This window comes from Budorcas taxicolor, chromosome 24 (genome assembly GCF_023091745.1).
Source record: "Budorcas taxicolor isolate Tak-1 chromosome 24, Takin1.1, whole genome shotgun sequence".
Taxonomy (NCBI): Eukaryota; Metazoa; Chordata; class Mammalia; order Artiodactyla; family Bovidae; genus Budorcas; species Budorcas taxicolor.
This window is the reverse complement of record NC_068933.1, coordinates 19,340,261-19,361,718: the sequence shown is the minus strand read 5'-3', so window position 1 is coordinate 19,361,718 and position 21,458 is coordinate 19,340,261. Positions and strand designations below refer to the sequence as shown.

General features: G+C 36.5%; 1 protein-coding gene across 1 annotated transcript in view; it reads left to right on the top strand.

Annotated features, from left to right (window-relative positions):
* The window catches only part of VPS37A (VPS37A subunit of ESCRT-I), a 36,789-nt gene extending 18,921 nt beyond the window's left edge, over positions 1 to 17,868 (top strand). Inside the window, exons 5-12 of the mRNA XM_052661366.1 lie at positions 7,765 to 7,990; positions 9,247 to 9,317; positions 11,153 to 11,280; positions 11,360 to 11,418; positions 11,498 to 11,566; positions 13,903 to 14,046; positions 15,929 to 16,009; positions 17,585 to 17,868. Coding sequence (XP_052517326.1) covers positions 7,765 to 7,990; positions 9,247 to 9,317; positions 11,153 to 11,280; positions 11,360 to 11,418; positions 11,498 to 11,566; positions 13,903 to 14,046; positions 15,929 to 16,009 — 778 coding nt within the window. The 3' untranslated portion in view covers positions 17,585 to 17,868. The remainder of the gene's footprint in view (positions 1 to 7,764; positions 7,991 to 9,246; positions 9,318 to 11,152; positions 11,281 to 11,359; positions 11,419 to 11,497; positions 11,567 to 13,902; positions 14,047 to 15,928; positions 16,010 to 17,584) is intronic.
* The last annotated feature ends 3,590 nt before the right edge of the window (positions 17,869 to 21,458 follow it).

The following is a 21,458-nucleotide window of genomic DNA, read 5'->3' as shown; positions in this document are numbered from 1 at the left end:
ACGAAAGAGTTTGCATATACATTTATTTACTTTTGAGCTGAGTAATCAAAGCATAGCTTAAAAATTCAAATAAGGTTAAAAGGCAGTCTGCTTTCCACATCCTCGCTTTCACACACAGATACATTCATACTTTTCAGAGGTAACTGGATTTTATTTTTTAGCTGCTTCTCTAATATTTATCTTCATCTTTCTGAATAACATATAGATACTGCTGTCTGTTGATTCTTTGATTTTGGATACTGTCTACTGACTTCCTATCATGACTGATGAAGGTTTTAGTTATTTTTCACATACCTTTCTTTTCCCTCATCCTCTGTGAAATTATGATTTTTACTTAAGTTTGTGTTTGGTACTTTCATTACATTGACTCTCAGAATATTCCCTCCTGCTGAGCCAAGTTCTTTGTAATGATTACATTTCTGTTATGGTATAACTTTTTGCTTTTCTCTGGAGTTAATAATTACTTCAGTTTTCCATTCGTTTTGTATTCTTTGATCTTTTTAATTTCCCACCTCTTTTCAGCAGCTCTGAAAAATATCATTCAAATAATTTTTTCACATCCTCAAGCCTGTCAGGTAATCTTGAGGTTCCAGTATTTTTTCCTTGCATACATTGCTCCATTTCCCCCTCCATTCTGAATTACTGTGCAGCTGCTGTCCACCTGCCATCCTGGGATTTCCCCTTCCACCTTCCTGTATAGGATTCTCCTTTTCCTGCATCCTGTGTTTTTTTCTCTCTCGGGCTATTTCCTGTTTTCTTGCTTTACTCACTCCCTGTGGCTTCCTAAGTAAAGGTGTGTTCAAGTTCCTAAGGATGAGTAACAGTTTATCCTAAAACTTGTTGAAATAATGACAGCATTTATTTTCCTTGTGAATCTGCAGTTTGGCTAGGTACTAATAGAGCTTGTTTGTGCTCCACCTTTGACATCAACTGGCACGGCTTAAAACAGTAAACACATTTACTTGCTCATTATTCTTCAATTCAGGAAGGGTTCATCAGAGAGCTCTTCTCTGTTCTACTCACCATCAGCAAGCTCTTGTCAGAAGCTCTTACCTAGGGAGGTCAGTTGGAATACCTGGATGCAGCCTGGGCTTCCTCACACCACCGTGGCTGGCTTCTGGGGTGAACATCCTGAAAGAGTTATGAGAAAGTCATATTCACCTTCTCTGGCCTAGCTGCTGAAGTCACTCAGTGTCACTTCTGCTTCATTCAGTTTGTTGAGGCAGTCACGGAGTCCTGATCCGATTCAAGGGGAAGCAAATAGACTTTTCCTCTTAATGGTGGAGTGGTGAGGTTCTAGAAGAGCATGTGTGCATGCTCAGTCACTCATTCGTGCCCAATTCTTTGTGACCCCCATGGACTGTAGTGTGCCAGGCTTCTCTGTCCATGGGATTCTCCAAGCAAGAATATTGGAGTGGGTTGCCATTTCCTCCTCCAGGGGATATTCCGGACCCAAGGATTGAAGCCATGTCTCCTGCCCTTTCAGGCAGATTCTTTACCACTGAGTCATCTGGGAACCCCCCCTGGGAGAGCACATGGGACCAGAAGTAGTGCTGTGACCATTTTTGAAAGTACAGTATGCTGTCAGATGCTGGGAAGAATAATTTTGAGATTTCCTCTCTTTAACCTGTAAATATCTTTAATATACCCTCACAGTTCATAGTTGGTAGAGTTCAAATTCTGTGTTGAAGTGGTTTCCACTGAGTTTTGGGGTTTTTTTCTTTTTAATTTTTTTCTTTTTGTTTTTTGTTTGTTTTAATTTCTTTCTGTTTGTTTGTTTTATTTGGTTTTTCTCCACTGAGAATTTTGAAAGGATTCCTCTATTCGTAAGGTGTCCAGTGCCATTTCGATTTCTGATCCCTTGTAACTTTTTGTGTTCAATATTCTTAAATTGCATAATGCTGCAACTTCTGACAGTCTCTATTTCCTCTTCCTGTAATATCTCTTGCCTTAATTGCCCAGTTCTTTTACTTAATTTACTTTACCTTGTTCAAAAATCAGGTCGTATTTTAACACTGCCTGGAAATCAGCTTGGGCTAGATTATCCCATTCATTAGGTATATCAAACTCAGCCATCACTTTGCACTCCTGTGTCTTTGTCCTAGAGTCAGAAGCCTCTCTGATATTCTTTATCTAAAAACTGAATTTACTATTTTCTTCCAGGATAGGGCTAAATATATCTCATTCACCTTATTTGAAAACATAAGCCAAAATGTCTATTTGTTCCCATATCAAATAAGTTCTGTGATTCAGTACACATTGTTTAAAAAGCAAGTTTGCTACATTTCTTAGATTATATTATAGGTTGTATCTATAATATAGTTTTGTTCAGAATTACTAAGACTTTATTTCAAAGATCTATTTCAAGTAGAAATATTCTCATGTTGATCATATTCTTTCTAAATAACATTTTATATTTACACACGTTATTAATATACTTTAGATAAAAGTAAAGCTCTAAGATTAAGATGAGCCATACTTTGAAATAAACAAGCTTATTAGAAAACTATTTTAACTTATTTTTTTCAATCATAGATTCACTTGGCTTAAAATTTTAAAAATATAAAGGGGTGTGTGGTAAAAAGTTCCCTTGCAATTCTTTTTCGCTTGCAATTCACTTTTTCTTCTCATTGGTATCCAAAGATGGTTGTTTGAGTGCATATGTATAGAACTCCTGAGATATTTTATGTATATATGAAGAAATATGTACATGCAGTATTTTATTCCCTCCTTTTTTTTTACACAAATGATAGCATACTCTTCCCTTGCCTTTTTTTTTATTTTCATCTCACTAGTGGTATGGGGTTGCACAGAGTCGGACGCGACTGAAGCGACTTAGCAGCAGCAGCAGTGGTATGGTTCAGAGAGCTTTCCATATTGGTACATAAAGCACTTCCTCATTCTTCTTTATAGCCACAAAGTACTTGTTTTATGGACACAACATAACTTAAGACTCCTATTAATGGAATTTTTGTTGTTTCCAATCTTGCATAAAAGGCCCACCCTTTTGCCCTCAGTGATGCAATGAATAACATTAAAAACATTTTACCCAGCTGTAAGTATTTTGTTGGATACATTGTCAAAGTGGTATACACATTTGTAAGTTTGACCAATACTGCAGAATTGCCCTAAGGAGTAAGTTGTACCAGTCTCTACTCCTGTGCTGCTGCTGCTGCTAAGTCGCTTCAGTCGTGTCCGACTCTGTGCGACCCCATAGACAGCAGCCCACCAGGCTCCCCCATCCTGGGATTCTCCAGGCAAGAATCCTGGAGTGGGTTGCCATTTCCTTCTCCAATGCATGCATGAATGCTAAGTCACTTCACTCGTGTCTAACTTGTGCGACTCCATGGATTGCAGCCATGCAGAAATGCAAAAAAAGCAAAATAGCTGTGACAAGAAGAGAAGTGAAAAGCAAAGGAGAAAAGGAAAGATATAAGCATCTGAATGCAGAGTTCCAAAGAATAGCAAGAAGTGATAAGAAAGCCTTCCTTAGCAATCAGTGCAAAGAAATAGAGGAAAACAACAGAATGGGAAAGACTAGAGATCTCTTCAAGAAAATTAGAGATACCAAGGGAACATTTCATGCAAAGATGGGCTCAAGAAAGGACAGAAATGGTATGGACCTAACAGAAGCAGAAGATATTAAGAAGAGGTGGCAAGAATACACAGAAGAACTGTACAAAAAAGATCTTCATGACCCAGATAATCACGATGGTGTGATCACTCACCTAGAGCCAGACATCCTGGAATGTGAAGTCAAGTGGGCCTTAGAAGGCATCACTATGAACAAAGCTAGTGGAGGTGATGGAATTGCAGTTGAGCTATTTCAAATCCTGAAAGATGATGCTGTGAAATTGCTGTATTCAATATGCCAGCCAATTTGGAAAACTCAGCAGTGGCCACAGGACTGGAAAAGGTCAGTTTTCATTCCAATCCCAAAGAAAGGCAATGCCAAAGAATGCTCAAACTACTGCACAATTGCACTCATCTCACATGCTAGTAAAGTAATGCTCAAAATTCTCCAAGCCAGACTTCAGCAATATGTGAACCGTGAACTTCCTGATGTTCAAGCTGGTTTTAGAAAAGGCAGAGGAACCAGAGATCAAATTGCCAACATCTGCTGGATCATGGAAAAAGCAAGAGAGTTCCAGAAAAACATCTATTTCTGCTTTATTGACTATGCCAAAGCCTTTGACTGTGTGGATCACAATAAACTGTGGAAAATACTTAAAGAGATGGGAATACCAGAGCACCTGACCTGCCTCTTGAGAAACCTATCTGCAGGTCAGGAAGCAACAGTTAGAACTGGACATGGAACAACAGACTGCTTCCATATAGGAAAAGGAGTACGTCGAGGCTGTATACTGTCACCCTGCTTATTTAACTTCTATGCAGAGTACATCATGAGAAACGCTGGGCTGGAAGAAGCGCAAGCTGGAATCAAGATTGCCGGGAGAAATATCAGTAACCTCAGATATGCAGATGACACCACCCTTATGGCAGAAAGTGAAGAGGAACTAAAGAGCCTCTTGATGAAAGTGAAAGAGGAGAGTGAAAAAGTTGGCTTAAAGCTCAACATTCAGAAACGAAGATCATGGCATCTGGTCTCATCACTTAATGGGAAATAGATGAGAAAACAGTGGAAACAGTGTCAGACTTTATTTTGGGGGGCTCCAAAATCACTGCAGATGGTGATTGCAGCCATGAAATTAAAAGACGCTTACTCCTTGGAAGGAAAGTTATGACCAACCTAGATAGTATATTCAAAAGCAGAGACATTACTTTGCCAACAAAGGTCCGTCTAGTCAAGGCTATGGTTTTTCCAGTGGTCGTGTATGGTATGTATGGATGTGAGAGTTGGACTGTGAAGAAAGCTGAGCACCGAAGAATTGATGCTTTTGAAGTTTGGTGTTGGAGAAGACTCTTCAGAGTCCCTTGGACTGCAAGGAGATCCAACCAGTCCATTCTAAGGGAGATCAGCCCTGGGATTTCTTTGGAAGGAATGATGCTAAAGCTGAAACTCCAGTACTTTGGCTACCTCATGCGAAGAGTTGACTCATTGGAAAAGACTCTGATGCTGGGAGGGATTGGGGGCAGGAGGAGAAGGGGACGACCGAGGATGAGATGGCTGGATGGCATCACTGACTCGATGGATGTTAGTTTGAGTGAACTCTAGGAGTTGGTGATGGACAGGGAGGCCTGGTGTGCTGCGATTCATGGGGTCGCGAAGAGTCAGACGTGACTGAGCGACTGAACTGAACTGAATTGATATATATGCTTGGGAATTTTCTGGATTTTGTATTCAGTTCCATTGATCTTCCTATGCATTGACAGTGTTTTCCTTAAAAAAAAAGTTTTTTAAAATAAAGGTTTTCTATTGCGTTTTGCTTTATGCCAGGGTTAAACTCTCTTTACCCTCTTTTATCAGGTTCTTTTCTTTATATTCTTATTTATTTTCTGTATAAACTTCAGTATTATAATTTTAACATTTGTAACAAATTTTTTTCCAAACAATTCCAATTTTTGCTAACTTAATGTCATTAAATATGACATTAAATTATGTTAAAAACAGTAGCACTCCCATTTAAAAAATTGTTTAAGCTAGATATATTTTGGAACATTTCAATACTCTGATATGTATTTTTCCCCAACACCACCAAGTAATTCTCCAGTTCTCAGCAAACACCGTGTTCCCTACAAACTGAACTCAGTTCTGATGCTGTCCACCTGGAGATGGGGTCAGATCCACAGATGAGGGACTCATTCTCACAGACTGCTCCATTTCACATATCAATGGAAAATCCGTAGATGGTTCCTGTGCTTCTCACTAACTGGCTATAAATCAGAGGTTCCCATGGATTCTCCATTTTGATTAATTTAAATGGCTCATGAAACTTCAAAAATAATTTTACATATGTTTAGTGGTTGGTTATAAAGGATACAGATGAATAGCCAGATGAAGAGGTGCCTAGGGCAGGGCACAGTCAAGGAGAGCCCTGAGCACAGCAGCTTTTGTCCCCATAGACTATGGATGCATTCACGAGCAGGGCGCTTGTCAAGTCTTCCTGTTCAAGAGATTTTATAGAGCTTAATCAGCAGCCTCCCTCTTCCCTGAGATCAATGGGTGGAGCTGAAAGTTGCAACTTTCTGTCACTTGGTCTTCTTGGTGACCAATCCTGTCCTCAGACTGTATAGGGATTAGCCTAGATGTTGTTAAGTTAGATGCCTGCCCCCACCCCCCACCCCCGGGATGATGCTTGAAGATGGGCAGATGAGCCTCTGTCACAGTAAGTGGGGTCCTCTAATGCCCTGGGCCCTGAGCCAGGAAGTCTGTGCCTCCGAGCCCTCTGAGAGCTGTTCTTAGTTTGCCGTGCCTTGTGACTTTCTGGGATGTGAGCTCTTTTGTCTGCAGAGCTAGATGTTTTGGGTGTTTGTCTCTCAGGTTCAAACTCAAACCTTAACCCTCCAGGGAAAAGCTCTGGGTTTTGAGTTTTCTCCAGGTTGTTGTTCCTCTTCCTGAGAGTGGGGTTTATGGTGAGATTGTGTCTCAACCTCTCCTACCAGCCTAGATGTCTTTTTCTTGTTAACCTGATTTGCTCAGATACTTTGGGGGTTTTTTCCCAGAGGAAATTGTTCCATATATAGCTGTCGATTAAGTTTCTGTGCGAGGTGAATCCAGGATCTTCCTATGTCACTATTTGAATCAGAACCCTGTATTTATCATCTTGCAAAAATATATTTTCTGATTTTATCTTGAGTACATACTGCTGTGCCACTTTTTCTAATATATATGCATGATTTTTACATACATCTTTTAAAAAGAAATTTCAGGCAAGGCTTTCCTGGAACTTGTGCTGCAGCACGAGGGAGTGAACTCAAGAAACTGGGTACCCTTGCTTGCTCTCCAAGGAGAGCAGGCTGGTTTCTCACATGAAGTGAGGATGGGGGCGGCTTGTGGTTGGGCAGAAGGGGTGGCCCAGCTGGCCTGCCTACCTCATGGTGTTGCTGTGTACAGGGATCATGCATAGTACCCTGCTTTTGCCCCAGGTACCTTAGAAGTGGCTGTTGGTTTGTGGCCTTTTTGTGACATGACTTATTTTGTAATATTATTCATAATTACCCTGACTGCCGTGCATTTGGTTGTTGTTAGTCCTTTAAAGTTTCTTTGTATTCTATTGCTCAAGGAGACCTTTGTCCAGGTGCAGGCACTCATCCAATAAAAGGTCTCAGGTTCAAGATCCCAACCTATCTGAGGTGTTTATGCATCTTTTTTAGAGTTAAGCATTTTTAGCAATTCATCTATACAATTAATTTTTCTTTGAAATTTTCTAGAAAAGCGGTCTGGACTTCAGTCAGCATTTTGCCAAATATAGTGAAAGCTACTAAACAATTGCTATTTGAACAAGTTTCCTGGATTACGTGTTCTCCATTTCTTCTCTGAAAATATTCATTGATGCCAGTAGAGTGCTCAAAACTCAAATGTGGCCTTTCTATTCACTTCAACTGTGACCAGCTGAACTTATGTTTTCTAAAACATATTTCTATTTCATGGAAAGAAATCAAAATATTCTTTTTAAGGGGTGTTCTTATTTTTTCAATTTACATGATATCAATTTACTTATGTAATTATAAAAACTAGTGGCACCTGCCATAAACAAATTCCATCTATACTGCATAACAATTGTTATTTAGAACAATTAAGGAATAATTTTACAGATTTACTCCTAAAATCTAATTGCATGTTTTTCCTCTCTTTCTCTTTAGCCTGTACAGTAACCCAGGTGGGATGCCTCCTTATGCTTCTCAGGGTTTCCCATTTCTTCCTCCGTATCCCCCACAAGAAGCTAACAGGACTATGAGCTCTTTACCTGTTGCTGACACTGTTTCTTCTTCAACAACAAGTTATACAACCACCAAACCCGCTGCTCCTTCATTTGGTGTCCTTTCAAATCTGCCATTGCCTGTTCCCACAACAGACACTTCAACACCGGTTGGTATCTTCAGATATCTGTATTTTATACCCTTGAAATACTCAGTCAGCAAACATCATATTCCTCCTTGTGCCAACCACTATGGCACAAAAGATTTAAAAAATTAATCACATTTTCAACTTAAGGAATAATGTCAAAGAGGGAACCATCAAATAAATAACTGTAAGTAGAAATGTTAGTCTAGAGTTACTGTGAAGACACAGTTGAGGGAATAGTCAGTGCTCCCAGGGACTGATGTAGAGCTAGAAAGATAACCTTTATATAAGATGAGATTCTTTTTTTTAATACCACTTTACCCTTGGTGCCTCAAAGCATGCCTGATACATACAGTAGGTGCTCATTTAAAACAAGAGGCAGATGAATGAATGAACTCACGCTTGAGGCCACATTTTGATAGATGGTAATGAATTTGCCAGGATGATAAGGTGTTGTCATGTAAGGTAATTCTAAGAGGCAACAGCTCTGACAAAGATGTAGAAGCATAAACCAGATGGCACATTTGTGAAGCCACCTGTTACAGAACCCTCAGGTTTCATACAGAATGCAGGCAAAGACACAAGAAGGACGTATCAGCTTATGGAAGGTCTGCCCTAGGGTACTAAGAATATTTAAACCAGTGTCTCGTTGGTTTAAAAAACTGTGTTCTTTAATTAAGCTGGTAACTGCTGCCACAAGAGACATAACTGAGGGAGAAACCATGCATTAAACATATTAAGGGGATTTAAAGGCCTTTATTTTTAGCCCTTAGTAAAAGAGAACTTTTCATGGGTCCTTGGTTTTAAAATGTGACCCATATATTCAGATAATATATACTCTATTCCTTTTCTTCCCTACTGTCTTATAGAAGTTATGTAGGTAACTGGAGACTTTTTGCCAAGTTAGTAATTTTTCTAAACGTAGTGCCTTTTGCTTGAGACAGACATACTTATATACATCAATGAAACATGCATATAATTCTCCACATTTGTCACAGATATCTCACAATTGGAGATTTATTTTTATAACCACAGGTAGTCACATGATCCTTCCTCATCAAACAAAAAAAAAAGAGCCAGCAACCCTATATATATAAAGATACACTGAGAAAGACGGAGTGAAAAAAAGAATGGGAGGGTAAGGACAGTGTGGAGTGCCAAGAGGATGTGTAATAATGAAAATAGTTATTAGATGCAGTACATTAAAAGTTACTTTTATAACCAGATAGGAATAGTCAAAAAGATGGCTAAAACTTAGCACTATTTCAATCTCTCTTTAGATAAGCCAAAATGGTTTTGGTTACAAGATGCCCGATATTCCTGATACATTTCCAGAACTCTCAGAACTAAGGTAAAAAGAACTTGGACAGTAACACTGGTGTTTGTTGTCTATTTAATTCGTAAATGCACATATCATTTTCATGTCTTCACTGTTCCTATATCTTAGTGGGAAGTGGGAAGTTTTATGAATCTGTGGTATGTCTTGCAGTTCATATTTACTGACTTTCTAGTCTGTATCCAGGAATTTCTCTAGATGCTGGGAATGCTATAATAGTTACCAGGATAACGATGTCCTTTCTCTTGTGTGGCTTACCTTCCTGTGAAAACTATTTCTGAATACATTAAAGTTCTCATAAAGTAATAGAAAAGTGTTTTTACAAAGACATATTTTATTCAGATTTATGGCAGAAAAGTTGAATATTCAAGGTTAAGGTATCATTTTTCATGAGACACTGTTTCCCTAAGAGGCTCCATGAAAAAAATGTTTTGTGGCCACTCAAGCTTGTGAAGTTGCATTCTTTATACCACTGTTGAAGGTTTACAGTAGTTGTGAGGCTGTTATCAGTGAGGCTACTGACTGCTATTTAAAATGTTTGCAGTTGTTCTTGTCTTTAGTATATATTCCACCATGGATATACAGCCAAATACTCATGAGAAATCCTATAGTTAAAAAAAGTTTAACTTTGTTTGACCCAGTGTTTTGCAGTCATTTTACAAAATAGTGACTTATTATTTTGTGCTAATAATGTTAATCAATGAAGTTTACAAATACTACATACATGTTATAAAGCAGTTGCATGCAGTGTTATGCTTGCAGCCACCCCAGAAAATAGGTATTATTATTGTTGCCATGTTATAAAGGATTCTCTCTTTCCGTTCTTCATTTTTCAAAAAAATTATTATGATAATGTCAATACGAGAAGGTGAACCTCTTTGCTAACCTTCCTTCAGCTTTTTTCAGGAAGTATGGGTATAGGTCAGAATTAAAGTCATAAAACTTTTAAAAATATTTGAAGTGTTTCAGTCCATTACTATCTTTTTTTCTTGGTTTGTTTTTTTATTTTTTTAAACAGTTCCATCTTTAGTCAGTAGGGAACTTTGGCAAAACAAAGATGCCATGGGTTCATCATGAACAGTATTTTTCCCTGACCTAAAGTCAACCATTTTTCTGAAGGGAACTTATTCTTTTTCAAAATAACAATTCCAATAAGATAACAATATCAATAACAGTTATTGAAAGCAGAGTAAGTTTTTATTTCTTTTATTTTTTTACAATTCATTTGTCTTTAGAATGTATTTCATCAGAGATGTACAGCCAAATACTATTTTTTAAAGGCTTTTTAATGAAACTTTTTTTGGATGACAACATAACTTAGGAAAATAAACAGGTTCATTTATTTCCTCTTGCTTTGAATTTCAGATACTTTTTTTCCTTGTTTAATTTTATTTTTTAATTATATAATGCTTTTGTGTGCATCTCTAGTCAAAACTGAAAGACACTCAAAAGCTTTAGCTTGCTCCATACCCCATCCTTCCAATTCCCTCTTACACTCTGGATATTGATTTTTGTTTTGGGATTACCCTTCCACCATTGTTTTGTAAAAACATTTTTATGAATACATGTACATAAACACATACCTATATCATTTATTGTGATAGCCACATGCCTGTTAGCTAAATTATCTTGATACTATGTTTAGACTACTTTTTGTTCCATTGTGTTTGGTGTTTTATTTGCTTTTAAGGTTACAGTTTGCCGCCTTCTGTGTATATATAAAAATACACGTCAAAGATTATGTAGAACTCTGTCAGCTGAATAAAGCTGGAAAACTGGATATTTATTGTCATGGAGAAAAACTAGATAACTCATATTCATTAACGTCTTTTCCTCTATTGTGTTTCTAGTGTGTCACAGCTTACAGATATGAATGAGCAAGAGGATGTATTGCTAGAGCAGTTTGTGACTTTGCCTCAACTAAAGCAAATTATTACTGACAAGGATGACTTAGTAAAAAGTATTGAGGAACTAGCAAGTATGTCTTTCTTTACTTTTTAAATTTCCCAAGAAAAATGTGATCTTTATCTAGAAATAAACTAGAATTTATCTTACAGGAAAGAATCTCCTTTTGGAGCCCAGCTTGGAAGCCAAAAGGCAAACTGTTTTAGATAAGGTACGAGTTAGTTATCATTTTTAAGAAGTGCATATAATTTTAAAGTAGAATGAAACAGCATTTTAATTTTCTCTTTTAGTATGAATTACTTACACAAATGAAATCAACTTTTGAAAAGAAGATGCAAAGGCAGCATGAACTTAGTGAGGTAAGATTGTTGAGCTGTTTTCTTTTACCATAAGAATTTTTATTCTTTTCTTTTTTTTTTTGACAATTAACAAAAACATGTTTATTTTTGTCTTCAACGAACAAACTGTTCTTTTCCCAATATAATCTTGATTAACTTACAAAAATGGGCATTTACAATGCATTGTCAAAGCATTTCCCTTTAATGGGAAACTTCACAGAATACAAACATTAAAAGGCTAAAAAAATTTTTTTTGTTGTCATTATAAGATAAAACAGAATCTAGCATAAGTCAAGGAAATCATTCATATTTCAGGTCCTTGTCCTCCAGGAACCAGCATTGGTATATTATTTCCATTTAGCAAAACTTGATCTAATTTAGTAATTCTTCTTCCTTCTAGTATGATTTCAAATTCAGTGACATCTTCTAGTACCATACTGACAAAGTCACCAGATCCCAGAAATATGCCAACAGTCTCCTCATCACTCTTCATCTCAATATGAATTCTTGATCCTATCCACTTGTCCACAAGCTCTAGAGGAAGCAGCTACAATGGGTTAGTGGTAGAGTCAGCTGCCATGGTTAAGCCGGAAGTGGACTAGAAGTTTTACTCTTAATATGCACCAGCCACATTCTTAAATGTATTATTATCAGAAAGCATTTATTAGGCATTCGAGTTTATAAGGCATGATAAACAGCCTTGAGTTATCCAGATGAACAGCTCTCAGTTTTATGAGCCATTATCAGTCATTTGTGCTCATGCAAGAGCATTTGGTTCCAAAACAGAAAAATATAAAAAGCCCCATAAACAACTGTTCTGGGAGAGTTATTATAAAGCCAATTTAACTCTTCTAATAAAAGTTAAAAAGAAAAAATTTAATTTTAGACTCACTGGCAAGCCTGTATACAGCTATCTTAAGAAGTTGGCAAATTAGAAAATATAACACATGGAAAGTATAAAGTATAATTCACCACAAATAATAACTTTATACTAGAAATCCAGTTTATGTGAAAAATGAAAGCTTTTTATAAAATTAACCCTTGGAAATCATTTTAAAAATTAAATAGCACATAATCTTCATATATCAACAACCCACATCATAACTAATGATATTCTGTTTCCTTTAAAATCAGGAATTCTAGGAAGTGAAGCCAATGTAGTAAAACATAAACTAGAAATAAAACAACAGCAAAAAAAAAAAAAAATGGTAAAGAGAATATAAATTTATAAAAGATTTCATGTAATATGATCGTTCTTTTTAACTTTTTATTTTGTATTGGGGTATAGCCGATTAACAATGTTGTGATAGTTTCAGGTGAACAGCAAAGGGACTCAGCTGTACATACACATATATCCATTCTCCCCAAAAACTCCTCTCCTGTCCATGCTGCCATGTTTTTTTTTACTCAAAAACATTGAGCAGAGTTTTCCATGTGCTATACAGCAGGTCCTTGTTGGTTAGCCATTTTAAATACAGCAGTGTATACATGTTGATCTCAAACTTCCTACCTATTGCTTTCCCTCATCCTTCCTGCCTAGTAACTAAAGTTCATTCTCTATGTCTTCTGTACTGTCTCCTTGCTTTCTTTCCCATGTGGTCTTCCTCCATTTGTACTAAAGTCTTTGGGACATTCTGGCCTATCTCAGTTTTTGCAAGGGAAGATTTATCTTTGTTTATTGATGTATCTTTGGCTATTATGTTCCTGGTTGGCTATTAAAAGGCATATAGTACTCTAGACCTTTGTCCTGGAGTATAATTTCATTGCCTTAAGGAGCACTGGAATCAGAGGGTAATATGAGAGATTTTTAAGATTACTTGATCCAACCAGTTGCTGACACTGTGCAATTGTTATATCTTTTGCATTGCACTAAGCTCATTGCATATGTTGCCCATCATTCCACACAAAAACCTATGAGGGTAGGTATTGTTACTATTTTTCCATTTTACAGATGAGGAAACTGAGGCACGTGGATATTAAATAACATCCCTGAGGTCATACAAATGGAAAGTGTCAGAGTCAGGAATCGCACGTAAGGAGTCCTACCCTCTCTTAGCCAGAAGATCTTTTGGAGGCACTTTAGAGCTTACTAGATGAAGAGGCTTTTCCCAATAATCAGTATCATTCCTTAGACAAACTTAATAAATTAATTCCTTAATTTAATAAAGAATACTAGAAACCAAAAGCAAACATCGCAGTTAATGACTCAACATTTCCAGGATCATTTTAATGTTAGGCGTGAGACAGTGATGCCCCAATATCACTGCTATTTAACTTCTACCCCATTTTCCTTCCCACTAAGGAATTTTTCAGAGCATTAGAAATTAATGATTTTCTTTCTCGATTTTCTTTTTCAGAGCTGTAGTGCAAGTGCTCTACAGGCAAGATTAAAAGTAGCTGCACATGAAGCTGAGGAAGAATCTGATAATATTGCAGAAGATTTCTTGGAGGGAAAAACGGATATAGATGATTTTCTCAGTAGCTTCATGGAAAAGAGAACAGTATGTAATATTCTTCGGTTGAGGACAAGTGACAGCGTAATATCAAATTACTTATGTATATTCATGAGTAAAAAAAAAATCTTAGCACATTACTGAGCTGAAGTTTTGAGTGCCATGAGAGGAAACTGAAGAGCCTCTGAGAATGAGAGCAGCTTGCTACTATCACTTTAAACCTGCTTGTTGTGAGCACACAAGCATGTAAATCACATAACAGTTCTGTTTCAGAAATGATAGCTGAAGTCTACTCTAGTCTTAATAGTCAAATACTATTTTTTAAAGTCTTTAATGAAGCTTTTTTGGATGAGAGTATAACTTAGGGGAAAAAAACAGGTTCATTTATTTCCATTTGCTTTGAACTTTAGAGAATTTTTTTCCTTAATTTTATTTTCTAATTATATAATGCTTTTGTGTAGATCTCGAGTCTAAGTCTTAATAGTTGTGATATACTCCTGAATAACCTGTTTCATAAGCTGTTTAAAATTTAGGAGAATAACTTAAAAAGATTTTTTTCATTTGTTTACTATCCACACTGGATGGCTTGTGGGATCTTCATTCCGCAGTCAGGGATTGAACCCAGGCCACTGCCATGAAAATGCCAAGTCCTTCCCACTAGACCACCAGGGAATTCCCTATGGAGATTTGTTTTTGTTTTTGTTTTGTTTTAATATTACTTGAGAACATTCTGGGCATAGTTTCTGTTCCAGTATTTCCATTATATTTAAAGAAAAGATTTTGAAGTCTGCTTAGCAGTATCTTATCCTTTGATAAGTCCTATGTATTTACCTAATTTCTCTGAAACATCACAGTTATTTATAACCTTTATACAATTAAGTGTTACTGTAAAGGAAAGTGGGCCAGATTTTATTATTCCCGTTTTCCACAAGAGAAAATTGAAGTTCAGGGACATTATTGACTATAGCTTTTATAAGGCATTCATTTCTAGTCCTTTTTTTTTTTTTGGTACTGTATTATTAACTGTATTTTGAGGTTTTTATTAAGCTTCCAGGGTAACAACAGTAGGATTTATTTTCATATTTTTAAAACACAGATATTTGAAATTATATAATCAGAACTGGGATAAAGGATCAGAGTGTGTTTTACATTCTACAGGATTACAGACAAAAATTACCTTCCAAACAATTTTTTTTTCTTTTTTTTGGATTCTTAAATTCTGTGCCACCTTGAGTTCAGTTCAGTCGCTCAGTCATGTCCGACTCTTTGGGACCCCATGAATCGCAGCACTCCAGGCCTCCCTGTCCATCACCAACTCCCGGAGTTCACTCAGACTCACGTGCATTGAGTCAGTGATGCCATCCAGCCATCTCATCCTCTGTCGTCCCCTTCTCCTGCCCCCAATCCCTCCCAGCATCAGAGTCTTTTCCAAGGAGTCAACTCTTCGCACGAGGTGGCCAAAGTACTGGAGTTTCAGCTTCAGCATCATTCCCTCCAAAGAAATCCCAGGGCTGATCTCCTTCAGAATGGATTGGTTGGCTCTCCTTGCAGTCCGAGGGACTCTCAAGAGTCTTTTCCAACACCACAGTTCAAAAGCATCAATTCTTCGGTGCTCAGCTATCTTCACAGTCCAACTCTCACATCCATACATGACCACTGGAAAAACCATAGCTTTGACTAGACGGACCTTTGTTGGCAAAGTAATGTCTCTGCTTTTCAATATGCTGTCTAGGTTGATCATAACTTTTCTTCCAAGGAGTAAGCGTCTTTTAATTTCATGGCTGCAGTCACCATCTGCAGTGCCACCTTAGACATCCACAATTTAATGTCAACGAATTAAAAGATTCTTACTTAGAATTCTGTTAAAATGTAGCTAGTTGTAGGAAGATTATTGAAGAAGTGACTGGTATTTAAATAATTTATCTTCTAGATTTGCCACTGTAGAAGAGCCAAGGAAGAGAAACTTCAACAAGTGATAGCAATGCACAGCCAGTTTCATGCTCCACTATAGGTAAATTGTATTCTGGAAGGATTGTGTCTTGAGGCTATTGCATGGCTCTCTTTAATGAAGTGTTCTTACCAGTGCTTGTTCAGCCAGCTTTAAGCATAATACTACCGTTACAGCTACCAAGCTATATAACATGTAGAATACTTTGTATTATCTATTAAGCATGATGTTATACACCTAAGCATATGGCCAGTATAAATTGTTTGCATGTTTTCTCAGTATGGTATTTGCTTAAATGAGTTTTGTTTTCAGTATTTGATAGCTACATATGTAGAATTTAAGTTCCTTTCTCTCAGCTGGTGTGGGGCATATACCATAACACTTAAGTTGACTTATTTCTCAGTAGTCTATTTTGTCATTTTTTCCTTTTAAAAATGAACTTCCAATCTGTCTCTTTTCCATCTATTCGGTAAGTTTCTGACCAGTCCTCTGACTTCAGGGTTTTTCCTTTGTGCAGAGCACTGACAAAATGATCCTCCTAAAATACCACTCTGTGATAACATCTCTGCTCTAGGACCTTTAAAGAACCCTGGGGATGATAAATGCCACGTTTCTCTCTCTGGTTTTAAGCCTTCTATAAGCTGGCTGACATTTTAGATCATCCATTCTAATTTTCCGTTTGCCTCTCCTGTGTTCTCTTCTGTCACGTTCTTTTTTCTACCATCATGTCTTTGTTCATGCTCTCATCTGATCTCAAGACATTCTTCCACTTTCCTATCTATTTTGTTTTAGGACTGGATTTGGTTGCAAAGACTAGCCCAACCTCAAAAAGTTTAAGTAAAAGCTTGTGTTCCTGGATAATGCAGGAAAACAGCCCAAATGTAGGAAAGCACACGTCTTTCCTCTCCCGGGAGTGAAAGCATGAGGCCACCCATAACCAAAGCAGCTCTTCTTCCTTAGATGCTGCCACAGGCTGCTTGTTTCTCATTTCTGCTTTCCTCCCCTTTTCTGTCTCTCGCTCTCGTGTGCCTTCTCACTGGCTCTTCAAAGAGCCTTTCTTTGCTGCACTTGCACGTGGTTCAGCCACTGCTGCCCACAGGCCTGATCTGACAGTCCAAGCAGCCGGGGGAGACCTGAGCAGGGTCTCACAACAAATCAAGGAAAGAGACTGGCCCCGCGTAGATGGTGTCCATCCTGACCTCACACGGTTTTACTTGGAGACTGGTGTCGTGTGGTCTTCTGTCTGCTTTGCTGGGCTGATGGAGCAGATGTTGAGAAGAGAGCGTGGGAGTTTCCTTTAAAAGGGAGCTGGCTACAGGGAGGGAGGTGACAGGCATTTCTCATCTCCAGCTCAAACTTACCTGCCCCTTTTCTCAATTTAGCTGTCCTTAACATTAGTAGCAACATTGCATTGTTTTGTTTTACAACTCAGATTGTTAATCTCTGAGGGTAAGTGTTGGTTTTTAATGTAAAGTATACATATCTCAAGGTTGAGAAGTGGGCAGTGAGTTATTATCTGTTGACACATGCATGCTAGAATCCTTTCCCACCTCTTTTCCCTCATTGTCAGGTTATCTTCTTATGAAATCTTATCATCTTAAAGTAAATCTTAGGTTTTTGATTTTCTTTTCTTTTCAGATTTTCCTGAAAACATGAACTTCAAAGAGAGGAATGGGACACAAAACTAAGCACATTTATATTTATGATTTTCAAATTGGCATTTCATCACAATGGCTGAATTCCTAGATGTATTATATAGGTTGTATACAGAACTGGGACTGATTTTGTACAGATTAGAATGATTGCTATGATCTTTGCTTTGAAAATTTTTTCTGCACTATTTGCACTAAAAATGTTTATTTATTGTTGATAAATTCTATCATATTTAAGTTCTACTGCTGTTCCTCTCTTATTATTGATTAAATACCTGTGCATGTAATTTTAGCTACTCTCAATATTTTTTATAAAATTACTTCATTTAAATTTGTATTTTTAATTTGAAACTGCCTCATTTCTTTATAAAGGATAGTTTGCTTAGATTTTTTTTCCTCTCAACCCTTTTTGAAAAATTACTATTTCAACTATAGAAAGATTCTTATTTTTTCTCTTTCTTTCTGGATGATAAAACTTTGAAAAATAATTTGCTTTTAAATATTCACAGTGTCAGGAAACACCAAACCTGCCAATGTGCCGTCTCAAGTAATTTTTAATACACAGAATAAATCAAAAGGATAAACCAGCTGTTTTTATATACGGTCTTATTTTTTAAATTAAAGATGCATTTAAAAGGCAATACAGGTAAATAAATATTTTACCTAATAGAAAAATTGCCTTTCATTTAAACTAGTCTAACATAAACTTTCATGCTAGCTTTTTAAATATAAGTATCTGATGAGTTTGTGGTTAGATGAGGATATTCTGTCTGAATTCTGAAGTTTAAAACAATGTTTTGTTAATAAATAGTAAAGAACACAAAAAAGTCAGTGAAATTTTCTGACCTTTACTGTGTTAGCTTTTCTCTTATGAAATCTTTAATAATAAATAAAACTAATATTTAATTTTTAGGCAGTCTAGTTTTTAATTTGATTTTCACTTTAACATTGTATATGTTAAGCAGTTTGCTTTTATAGTTCATTACAGAATGAACATATTTTATGGATAGCTGTGAAAGCCAATTAATAGAAAATCTTGAACTAGATTTCCAAGGCTTGATAAAGTAGCATCCTAATGCCTGTTTTCATTTAAACTTCAGTATGATTGCCATTCCAAATCCTAGCATACAGTACAGGTTTTTTTCTTCATTCTTCTTTCTATACCTATTTCTGGCAACAGTTTAGGAAAAATATTTTCTGAGACTTGAAAAATGCTTAATACTTAGTCTGTGTTTAAGGGAGGACAGGTATTCACATGGACTATAAAGATATAATTTGAGTAAAGAAATTAATTTTTTTAACTTGTCTTCCTGGTACTATGCTAAGAGCATGCCATTTAATCTTCAAAATGACCCGACAAGGAAGTTATGATTATTATTCCAGACATATAGTACATAACTGAGGTAAGTGTTTCAGGTTTGTTGCAGTCTTTTGGGTATTGAGAAACCTTTCCTTACTGCACTGGCCACATAAGCTTCAGTCTTCCCAGCAGTCACCACAGTGGAGGACATGATTATCCTAGTCTTTTGGAAGCAATCAGGAAGCTTTCTTAGAAACCAGACAGAGCTCAGAACAAGAGCCCAGCAGACCACGACCATTAATTCATTTGATTCATTAATTTTATTAAGCCCTCTAAGAGTGAGGCACTGTGGAAATACTATCCAATGATGACTCAAACATGGCCTAGGTGTTTATGTACTTATCCACCTTCCTCTCTACCCCAAAAAGTTATTTTCATACATAGTAAATCTCTTCTACATAATCACATAAGTAATTCATCTCAATGTCTTATTTTTTTAAACTTGAACTATTCCAGTTTCATTCTATACCAGTTAACATACCTTGGTTTCCTCTTCTAAAATTAGGTAACCTCCTTACAACCTAGTCATTAAAAAGAGGACTCTAATCATCATTATCTGCTTTTAATAGATCAGATATTGGGTCATAGACATCATCCCGGATGGAAGTTAGTCTACATTTGAATATGTATGAATTTTGGTTTTACAATAAAAAACTAAGTGACTTTTCTATAGTACTGGTATTATTTTTTTCTTAAAATTGGCCATATTGGAGAAGCAGTGCCAGAAGGAGAAAAAGTATCTGTCAAAGCAGAGATTGTGATTTTCCTCTAACACATACTAGAGGACTAGATCAGAATTGCAAGAAAAGCTTAGGCGTTATTAGATTATGCAGAGTTAGGGGTTTGTCATAGGTAGGACTAGAAAGACTGATATCTCAAATAGTTTTCTAAACAGATGTGATAACATGCCAGACATAATGCTTCAAAGTTGAAAGATTTTCTAGGAATAATCTATACTAGGAAATTTATATTGGAATAGAGATTATCTGACAGGTAAGTCTGATCATAATTCATATATGTTTAAATCGAAGGACAGCTCAGATTATTTTTAGGGAAAGCAAGTAAACTAATCTTGTGCCCCTAAAGAATAGAAACCTCACACGAGGGTTTTCCTTGTTTTTATGTTCCTTTACTCTAAAAAAGTTCCTTTGCTGATTGCAGAGTCATGATCAAAATGCTTACCTACTTCATATCATTAAATTTTCCTGAAAATCACTAAATAATAAATCACTTGAGCTCTAAATATTACCAGCGGGGAGGTAATCTGTCTTGAGTCAGTTTTACATTGGTTTAAACCAATTGCTCTAAAGAAAACTTTCTGATTGATGTTTGATTTAAAATGAGAATTTACTGTTAGAGATTTTAATCTAATTGGATTGGCCATGTTCTTTTAAGGCTCCATGCCACACAATAACGTCTTAATACGCAATAAATAGAACCTTTAAAAAAAAACACATCAATTTCAGTGTTAGGTTAACTTCTAGTAAGTAGTCTAAATGAACATATGCTGAAATTATAACGTTTTGTAAAATGGTGGGGACTGGAAAAAAGGTGGTGTCTGATATGAAAGATACCACATTAAAGAACTAAATTTTAATGTATCAAATATTTATATTATTTGCTTTTCAAATAAATGCATAGTTCTGTTTGGTATAGTTACTATGTCATTTTTTTTTAATTTGTTATTTATTTTTGTAGATGTATACTGCCAGATGGAAGAAATTAAATTCTCATCCTTGATACTAGGCAAAGAAGTTTCTAAGAGTTGATAATCAACTTCAAGAGTGGTATGGAGTTGTAAAAATATAAAAGCCATTATGACTATATCCTAAGAATCTTTAATAAGGTATTCACTAATATAGAAAGTTGTTACTCTTGACTACCTTTCTCCAATTCCCCAACCACCCACTGCCCCAACCCTCATGCTGGGTTAACCACAAATCTGATCTTTTTCTGTAACTTTGGTGGTTTGGGTTTTTTTTTTTAAGAGTACACATATAAGTGAAGTCATACAGTATTTGTTTTTCTCTCATTTATTTCACTTAGCATAATTCCCTCAAGGTCCATTCATATTGTTGCAAAAGGCAGCATTTTCTCATTTTATGTCTGAATACTATTCTGTGGTGTGTGTGCTTCTTTCTTCATTCATCTGTTGGTGGACAGTTAACTGGTTGTTTCCATGTCTTGGCCATTTTAAAACAGTGCTGCTGTGAGCATGAAGGGGTACGGATATCTTTTCAAGTTAATGTTTTCATTTTCTTTGTATGTATTCCCAGAAGTGGATCTGTATGCTGGATCATATAGTAGTTGTATTTTTAGTTTTTTGAGGGTCCACTGTACTGTTTTCCATAGTGACTTTACCTCTTTATGATCCCATCAACAGTACACAAGCGTTCTCTTTAATTCACATTATCACCAACATTTCATATCATTTGTCTTTTCAATGTTGGCCATCCTGCCAGACATGAGGTTTGGTTTTGATTTGCATTTCCCTAAAGAT